The following is a 9335-nucleotide window of genomic DNA, read 5'->3' as shown; positions in this document are numbered from 1 at the left end:
GCAGGAGCCAGCACAGAGGTTAGTACCTGGTCTTTGGGGGGGGTGGGTTGGGGTCCCCCCTCCCAAGATGAGGGGTTTGGGGGTCCCCCCATCATGAAGGAGCTGGGCGTGGGGTGCTGGGGTGTCTGGACCAGCCTTGGGGAGAGGGGGATGCAGGGGGGTCCCCCGTGTGGGGTCTGGGCAGCGTGGGGGCTGCTGCAGCCTGGGGCAGGGCTGGGGGGGCTGCCTTGGGGAACTGCAGCTGCTCCCCACAGCACACGCAGGGGTGGGGGTGCAGGATCCACGCGGCACCCATCGCACTCAGGGCTTGGGGCAGGATCTGTTCGGCCCCACGGGGATGTCGGCTCCACGGGCACCGGGAAGCGCCGTGGCTGTGCCAGGGTGACCGTGGATGGAGACAGCCCCCACATCCAGCCCGGGCCACCCACCCACCAGAGGTACCGCTCCCACGCACAGCTCCGCCGTGGCCCCTTTCACATCGGCCCTGCTTTAAAATCAATAGATACAGTTTATTTCTTTAAAAAAAAAAAAAAAAAAAATTACACAGTTTCAGCCAGTTCCTTAAAAAATATCACCCCTGCCCAGGGCTGCTCCCCCAGGGGCAGCCCTGGGGGCTCGGGGGGCTGTAGGGCTCTGCCCGGCCAAGGGATGCTCTGCCCCGTCCAGCCCAGGCAGCACATCCCTGCCAGCACCGGGCTGCAGCCACGGTTTGGTACCCCAAACTCAGGGCTGGCAGGGTCAGCCAGGGGCTGTGGACTCTCCCCAAATATATTTACAGCAGCGGGAGGGGATGCAGGATAGGAAGGCACCGGGGGGCCTTGCTCCAGCAGCCCCCTCTGGCCCCACACCCTTGGCACCGACATCACGGGGTGGCTTTGAATCTTGGGTTTGGGGTTTTTTTTATACAAACAAAGGTACAAAACGCACCAAAGTCTTTGCAGGGGTGGGTGAGGAGCGGGGAGCCCCTCGTGCCCATCTTGCCATGGAGGGGGGGGGGTTGGCACAGGCTACCCCCGCACCTTGTCGTAGTCGCTCACCATCCGCTTGATGTGGAAGAGTTTGTTGCGCAGGGTTTTAGTCTCCAGCTTCTTCGTCTGGTAGTCGGGGCTCTGAAAGGCAGCACAGGACCGGCCTCAGCTGCGTGGGCTCTGGGGAGGGGGCTGCAGCCAGGGGGCAGGGGGCACGGTTTCCACCTCCCCCAGCTACATCGCGCCAACCCAGCCCCACTTCAGCTGGAAACTGAGGCCGGCCGCGCTCCGCACACTCACCCGCTTTAGATCCTTCAGCCTGTTGTACTCTTCTGCGACGTCCTGCGAAGAGAAGGGGTGGGAGGGGGTGTCACAACCGGCGGGCACCACGGCCGGGGGCCACAAAGGTGGACACCCCACGGGGACAAGTGCTGCCCTGCAGCGTCCCCGATGCCCTGCAGCATCCTGAGTCCCCACAGCATCTATTCCTGATCCACCACAACATCCATCCCCGATGCCCTGCAGCATCCCGAGACCCCGCAGCATCCATCCCTGACCCACCGCAGCATCCATCCCCCCACGTCCCACAGTGTCCCGGTGGCCCCACGGCTCCCGGAGAGCCCTGACCTGGTACTTGGGACTGTCCTCGGAGATGCTGTCGAGCTGTTTGCTGAGCTGGTTGAGGCGGTCGTTGACGCCGTCCATCTCGGCGCAGAGCTGCTTGTAGCGCTTCAGGTCCGTGTCGAACTCCTGCTTGTACTTCTGGCGGGTGCCGTCCGAGGTGATGGGGGGGTAGAGGCTGCGGGAGAGGGGCAGGGTCACCCCCCAGAGAGGTGGCTCTGGGTGCTTGGGGGCTCCCAAGGGTCCCCCCCCGTCCCTTACCTGGCCCACTGGTCCTGGTCCCGGTCCCGCTCATCGCCGGACTCCACGGCCGTGGTGTAGTCGGTCTCGTACTGCGACTCGTCCAGCTCGGGGTTGCGCCGGCGTCGGCGGCCGCGGCGAGCGGGGGGCTTGGTGGGCTGCTCCCGCGCCTTCTCCTCCGCCGGGCTGGGGCTGACCACCCGATCCGGCTGGTCACTGCGGGGGATGCGGGAACGTCAGCCAGCTCGGCATGGCGGGGGAAACGGGTGCCCAGGGTCCCCCCCCCCTCCGCTCCAAGCCCTTCCACCCCTGCCCGGCCACTCACCCCCGGCTGCTGTAGGTCCCCGAGGGGTAGTACCCGTTCTGGGGGGGGTAGCTGTAGGAGGGTGGGCTGTAGGGCGGCGCAGCGATGGGGCTCGTCGGCTTCTCCGAGTAGGCGAGCGTGGCCGTCTCGTCCTGCATGCTGGCCCCATCCGCCACGTTCTTCACCTGGAGCAGGAAGAGGCGCTCAGCCGTGTGCCGGGACGGTGGGGACGCTCGCCCACCCTCGAGCGGAGCACGGACCGTGGCACATGGGGACACTGGTCTCCATCCCACGGGGCTGGAGACACCCCGGAGCAGCCGCTGCAATCCTGCCTGGGGGTCCCGGCAGAGCTGCAGTGGGGCGTCCCGCATGGCTATGGAGAACAGGACGGGGGGGCAAGGGATGGGTCCCCCCCCGTCCGGCAGAGCAGCGTTTGGGAGGGGGGAGGCTGCAGGACGTGCCCCGGAGAAGGGCCCACAGAGCCCAGTGGGCAACACCGCCCTGCGCAGAGCCACCATGGGGGTCCCACTGGGAGACAAGCACAGATGGACACACAGCTTGGGGGGTCCTGGCACCCTGCTCTGCACCCCCAGGGTGATACCCCCTCCAGGCTTTGCCGGGGGCTGCACGGTCGCCCCGTCCAGCATCGCCCACCCCCGGACCCTCGCTGCTGCCCCGGCACGGCCAAGGCTCCTCAAGGAGGACGTGGGGCGTCCGTCTGTCCCTCCCTCCCCCTTCCTTCCTGGCCTTTGTGGGTTGTTTGTGTCGGAAGCCGGTCCCTTCCCCGGGACGGTGACCCTGGGGACGTCAGCTGCGAGCTCCGGCCGGCGGAGCGACTTCCTCCGGCACTTTTCCCGCCCTGACTAACGAAGACACGGTTAATCGGGGGCCGCTCTCGGCCCCGCTCTGCCTGACGGGGCCACCAGGTGAGACGGCCACCGGCAGCCACCAGCACGGGGACAGCCACGTCCCCGTGCCGCGTCAGGACGGAGGCAGCGGCACCCGGCAGCTCACGCCCGCTCGAAGGTCACCCGTTTATCTCAGTCCAGACCGTAAACAGGGAACGAGACGTGCCCGGAGGGTTTCACACCCCGGTACCTCCCCACGGCTGCATCCCCACCGAGTGGGGACGTGTCACCGGTGGGTGAGCCCACCCGGCTGGGACGGTGGCACCCGGCAGAGCGGGGACCCCCCAAGGGGCAGGTGAGGGCAAGGGGGAGCCCGGGTGTGCGGGGTCCGGCCCCCCCCCCCAGCCGGCCCAGCCCCCAGCGGGCCAGGAAATGCTTTGCAAGGGAGGGACTTTTAACAAAAATAAATAAAGGAGAACAAAGGTATTTCTGCAAAATGAAAAATAAATATTAGACCTACACACAGAGCGAGGCGTGGGGACACATGCACGGAGCAGAGCCGAGCTTTCTGGGGCTTGAGAGCAACTGTTGTGCTCGACTCTGGGTTTGCACTGAAGGTTTGGGATAAACGTGATAAATGTCCCCATCCCAGGCTCCAGTGGGGACCCCAGTGCCTGAGCCCCCCCCCCCGGGCTGCCCCGGCCTCACAGGGATGGGGACAAGAATGGGATGGGGACAGTGACAGGGGACAGGGATGCAGCTCCTGCCCATGCAGCGGTCCATTGCTGCCCGCTGTCCCAGCTCCTATGGGGGCCTGGGCAGCCCCTCCTCGGCCAGGGCACGGCAGCACCCCAAGAGCCACGCTCCAGGGCAGGGGCAGATTTCAAAGGCTCCTTCCCCATGGGATGCTGCAGAATTCCCGCACCCTCCCCAGGCACCGGCTCCCATGGAGACACCGGCTCGGGGAGCTGCAGAGCAAGGGACAGGACAGGGCACGTCCCGGCACGCAGTGGGGCCAGGCTGGGACCAGCATCTCCCTGGGGCCGAGGGGGCTGAGCGGCAGCGGGGGGGTCCCCAGCATCCCTCACCCAAGGGACACAGGCTCGTTCGAAGCCCAGACGGTGCCGGTTTGGTTGCTGCAAAGCCCCTGTCTCCCTCCACGGCAGTGGGGTGGCACAGTCCCGCCGAGCCGAGTTAATCATTGCCAAGATTGAAACCAAACGGTGTCAACGGGCAGCGTCTCATGGCCGGCTTCCCCGAGCACGGGGCGAGCAAAGGGGAGAGGAGCCAGAGCCTCGGTCTTGTTCTCCTGGCACCCGGCCCATCAGATCCCACCCTGTTTGTCTTTCAGGGAGCTTGAGACCAGCTCGCCCAGCCCGGCACCCTGTGCAAAGCCTCACAGTGCCAGGGAATGGTACCGGCTGGGAAAAAACACAGTGCCTAAATGGGGTGACAGGGAGGGACCCGGCGAGCACCGGGCACCGCGTCGCACCGGTGGCAATAACACCGCACCCCGGGAGCTGCCTGCTGTGGTGTGCAAACACGCCGGGACCAGGCACCGGCATGGCACAAGGCAGGGAGAAAGAGGGTCCTGGCACAAAGCCCTGGCCGGATTCGGCACAGCCCCGGCGCCGGGAGAAGCCCCAGGGTCCCCACGCAGCGCCTGTGCTCGTCCCGGCACATCCCGACCCAGCGCTGCCTCGGGCACGTCCAGCCCTGTGATCAAGGGCAGGCAGGGAGGATGCTCGGGGGGAGGCGGTGGAAGACCCCCCCAGCCCTGGGTGCCCACCGGCACCCCCAGCCCACGCTCAGACTCACCCACTCCTCCACGTTGGGACCCTCCTGGACCACCGGCACCTTGTCCCAGTAGATGTTTGGTTTCCCATACTTCCAGATTTTGCTCCGCGTCTTGTGAGCGAAGAAGCAGATGAGGCAGAGCAGAATGACGATGAGGAACCCGCAGACGATGGCCACGGCCTGGGAGAGCAGAGGGAAGGGGCTCTCAGGGTGGGGGTCCTGTGGGGCTGCGAAGACCCCGTGCTGGGGGTCCAGGTACCCCGCACCTCCCTGGGCTGAGCAGGAATTGCTCCCCTCATCCCAAAATCCTCCTGATGTTGGACCCCCCACCAAGGCAGGGGGAGAGAGGCAGGACCCCCCCATGCCCGGGCAGCCAGGATGGAGCCCATCAGGGGTTCAAGAGATTTTGGGGCCAGCTCTAGCAATGGGGGGGGGGGGTTTGATTTTCCCACAGGGACAGGACAAGTTTGGGGCTCGGGGAGCAGCAGGGAGCTGGCACCCTCCAGCATCTGTGTGCAGCACCCCGTCCCCACTGCCGGCTCGACCACGGGCCAGCTCCTGCACCGCGCAGCCGGGTCCCTGCCCGGATGGTTTCCCATGAGCCAGATCCCTGCAGCTGCACTGAAATTGGGGCCGGGCGAGGACGAATTAGGCCACGCTTGGCCTTTGCATGGAGCAGGAGCAGCACGGGTGCCGCAGCTCCCCCCCGCTCAGGGCACAGGAATGCGGCACGGCCAGCCCAGCAGGATGGGAACCGGCAACGCCAGTCCCAGCCCATGTGCCACGCAGGTTCCCCACCGGCCTCAGCCGAAACTGGGGCTGATGAACTTTGTTTTGAGGGCTCTCGCTGCCCCACTGACCTGTTGGGCTGCCGAGCCAGGCTGGCAGCATCATGGGTGCTTGGGGAGAGCTGGCACCCAGCTGGCACCCTGACCCTGCACCCAGCCTGGCACATGCAGCCCGCCCCGGCCCCAACCTTGTTCAAATACTTTTACGACTGGGGAGACCAAAGTACCAGAAACCGGGTCTGTGCTAGGATGACAGCCCATCCCCTCCCCGAAACTTCCCGGCACGGGCAGCCGGCTCGCCCCAGTTCCTCCCGCAGCCCCAGCTCACTCCGGCAAACAGCCGGGCTGGGATCCGGCACCAGCAGCCACCCCCTGCCCTGCACGGCCACGAAACGGTCACTGGTACCACCCAAAAAATTAAAGACGGAGGGGAAAACCCCGGCTGGCCGGGGACCCGGCGCTGCACACCCATCCCAAGGGCAGGACGCGTGGTCGCTGATGCTCTCCCTCCCGCGCTGCCCTTACTCGGCATCATGTTTAAAGCAGAGCAAGGGGTTTGCGCTGCCGGTTTGGCTCAGAGAGGGGGGGTCTGGTGTGCACCCTCACCTCCTGGGGGTCCACGGTGCAGTAGTGGTAGAGGTACTGGTTCAGGTAGTTGTTGCTGCTGTATATCTGGCTGCACATGGTCAGCAAGGGGTTGTAGTAGTAGCTGCCGGTCATCTGCGCCTGGGGGTTGACGCCCACGATGTAGACGATGGAAGCGATGAGCATGATGAAGGCCAGCACGGCGCAGACCACGATGACCACCAGGTAGAAGCGACGGGAGCGAGAGCCGCTCGATTTGCTGACGCTGGCAACGAAGAGCCCCAGCTGGGCCAGGAAGCAGAGCACGGCTACGGCGATCATGAAGCCGTTGGCCGCCCGCGGGTTGGTGACCCCGCCATAGTAGCCCCCGTAACCGTAGCCGTAGTTCAGCCCGCTGCCGTAGTAGCCGGAGCCGTAGTAGCCCCCCAGCCCGTTGCCATAAACCCCCCCAAAGCCGTAGCCGTACTCCCAGGCCAGGGTGGAGGCCACGCAGGCGAAGATGGCGATGCAGAGGAGGATGACTATGGCCTCCAGGATCCTCACCACGCCGGGCGGCGAGGTCCACTTGTAGAAGTGCTGCGGCACGTCCTCGATGTAGTAGGAGCCCGGCGGGGGCGAGCGGGCACCGTAGTCGTAGCCGTAATCGCCCGCGGGCGGACCGTAGCCCGTGGGGGGGCCGTAGCCCGCGGGGGGGCCGTCGTAGGACTTCTTGCTGAACATGGTGGCGGCGGTGGAGAGCCTGGCGGGGAGATGGACGGAGCCGTCGGAGCTGATCGTGCACCGGGAGGTGCCGGTGCCAGTACTGCAGCCGTGCGAGGCGGCACTGCCGGGTTTCTACATCTCCGCACGCGCGGCAGGGACTTTGGTCCCCCGTCACCAGCCCGACGGCACCGTCAACAACCGCCCGCCCGTGCCCAACACCACGCCACCAGAGTCACCGCCGCTCATGGGGAAACTGAGGCACGGGGAGAAGTGACTCACTGAGCATCTCCCGGCAAAAGCTGCCAGGTCGCACCCCAGCCCTGCTCCACGCACGAGACCCTGCCATGCCAGGCCTCCCCAGCCCCCCCAGCCGCGGCCACCAGACACCACCTGAATGAATTGGATTGTTTAAATTCTAATTAAAGCAGAAAACCTCTTACCCAAGGCTAGTGCTAACCCCGAGGGTTCCTCCGTAAGCAGATCTGGCTGGATTTAAAAAAAAAGAATAACAATACAGGGCACATTAGCAAGCCCAGTGCAAAGTGGCAAACTGGGTTTCAAAAATTTGTTTTTTTCAAAACTGATGCAGAGACCCCCCCCCCGGCCCGGAGACCCCCATCACGGAGCGGGGAGCAGTGCGGCGGAAACCTGAACCCTCGTGGGAAACCCAACCCGGCCGCCCGCTCCTGGCGGTGCCAGGGCTCAGCGGGCAGGATCAGGCCCTTGGGGTGGGGGTCTGCGGGGGGGTTGGCACCCCTTGACCTGCAGCAAGGGTGGGCACCAGGGGTCTGGGGTGCAACTGCCGTCCTGGGGGGGGTCTGGGGCAGCACCTCCCTGGGGTGCCCAAGCCAAACGCCCCCCCACCCCGCTTCAGGGGGTCCCAGTCAGATTAACCCCCGGGGCCGTGGTCTGACCCCCCCTGCCCCAGCAGGAACCCCCACCTGAGGGGCCGCTGGGGCAACGGCAGCACCGGGGGCCCCCCCACCCCCCCCGAGCGGGGCTGGGGGGTCTCAGGCTCCCGGAGCCATAACCCGGGCACAGCCACCCGGAGCATCCCGGTGCCGGCGGGGAGGACACGGGACCGGGGGCTCCGGGGGTCCCTTCCCTGCTGCGGGGGCACCGGGTGGGCAGAGGGACCCCCGGCCCCGCTCCCCCGGGAGAAGCCGCCGCCTCTCGCTTTCCACCTGCCGGGGCTCCGGCTCCGGGAGCACCGGTGCCGGTGGGGACCCCGGCGCTGGTACCAGTAGGGAGCCCGGTGGGGATCCCGGTGCCGCTGAGGAGCCCGGTACTGGTACCAGTAGGGAGCCCGGTGGGGACCCCCGGTGCCGCTGAGGAGCCCGGTACTGGTACCAGTAGGGAGCCCGGTGGGGACCCCGGTGCTGGTACCAGTAGGGAGCCCGGTGGGGAGCCCGGTGCTGGTACCAGTAGGGAGCCCGGTGGGGACCCCGGTGCCGCTGAGGAGCCCGGATAACTGGTACCCAGTAGGGAGCCCGGTGGGACCCCGGTGCCGCTGAGGAGCCCGGTACTGGTACCAGTAGGGAGCCCGGTGGGGACCCCGGTGCCGCTGAGGAGCCCGGTACTGGTACCAGTAGGGAGCCCGGTGGGGACCCCGGTGCCGCTGAGGAGCCCGGTACTGGTACCAGTAGGGAGCCCGGTGGGGACCCCGGTGCTGGTACCAGTAGGGAGCCCGGTACTGGTACCAGTAGGGAGCCCGGTGGGGACCCCGGTGCCGCTGAGGAGCCCGGTACTGGTACCAGTAGGGAGCCCGGTGGGGACCCCGGTGCTGGTACCAGTAGGGAGCCCGGCGGGGACCCCGGCGCCGGTGGAGAGCCCGGTACCGGTGGGGACCCCAGTGGGGACCCCGGCGCCAGTGGGGACCCCAGTGGGGAGCCCAGTACCGGTGGGGAGCCCGGTACCGATACCGATACCGGTGGGGACCGCGGTGCGCGCAGGGGCGGCGGGGAAAGACAGCCCCCCCCCCCGTGCGCGGCGGGGAACGCGGACCCCCGGTACACCCTCCCGTACCGGGAGCTCGCTCGCCCCCCGGTGCCGGTACCGGTACCGGGGGGGGGGGGGGTGTCCCGTCCGCCGCGGAGCCACTCACCTGCCCGCACCTCCGCCTCTTTGTTCACCTTAAAATGGCAGCCGGGATCGGCGGCACGGCGGCGGCCGGGCGCTGCTGGAGACCGGCCCCGGCCCGGCCCCGGTTTCCGCCTCCGGGGAGGGGTGGGATGGCGGAGGCGGACGGGGGGGGGAAGCCCCGGGGGCCGCCCCCCCCCCTCCCGCCGCCGGCTTTCAGCGCCGCAGCCCGGGCGGCTCCGTCCCGGTGTCTCCGGGGGGGGGTCGGTTAAATTGCACGGGGGGGGAATTAGGGGGCGTGGGGGGGGGGGGCACCCCCCGGCTGAGGTCCCGAAGGGTTTTGGGGTCGGGGGTCTGCTCTGCCCCCTCCCCAGCACCCCCCCCCCGCCTTGTTTTCCTTGGG

At 67.4% G+C, this 9335-nt stretch overlaps 1 protein-coding gene across 1 annotated transcript; it reads right to left on the bottom strand.

Moving 5' to 3' along the window:
- Positions 1-525: 525 nt before the first annotated feature.
- On the bottom strand, positions 526-9095 carry OCLN (occludin). The gene is made up of 9 exons (XM_030033048.2): positions 8958-9095; positions 7294-7339; positions 6173-6890; positions 4800-4958; positions 2155-2318; positions 1851-2045; positions 1596-1767; positions 1269-1310; positions 526-1109 (listed from the first exon to the last, which is right to left on the bottom strand). Exons 3-9 carry the CDS (start codon positions 6869-6871, stop codon positions 1008-1010), a joined length of 1533 nt encoding a protein of 510 aa, XP_029888908.1. The 5' UTR covers positions 6872-6890; positions 7294-7339; positions 8958-9095; the 3' UTR covers positions 526-1007.
- Between the last annotated feature and the right edge of the window lie 240 nt (positions 9096-9335).

This window comes from Aquila chrysaetos, chromosome 12 (assembly GCF_900496995.4).
Source record: "Aquila chrysaetos chrysaetos chromosome 12, bAquChr1.4, whole genome shotgun sequence".
Lineage (NCBI taxonomy): Eukaryota > Metazoa > Chordata > Aves > Accipitriformes > Accipitridae > Aquila > Aquila chrysaetos.
The sequence above is the reverse complement of the archived record's forward strand: the minus strand, read 5'-3'. Positions and strand labels throughout refer to the sequence as shown.

Coding starts and splice junctions, on each gene's coding strand:
- OCLN (XM_030033048.2), bottom strand. CDS start 6,871: ATGTTCAGCAAGAAGTCCTACGACGGCCCCCCCGCGGGCTACGGCCCC. Junction 1,768..1,850: donor GACCAGGACCAGTGGGCCAG/GTAAGGGACGGG, acceptor CCTCTCCCGCAG/CCTCTACCCCCCCATCACCT. Junction 1,110..1,268: donor GGCTGAAGGATCTAAAGCGG/GTGAGTGTGCGG, acceptor GCTGCCTTTCAG/AGCCCCGACTACCAGACGAA.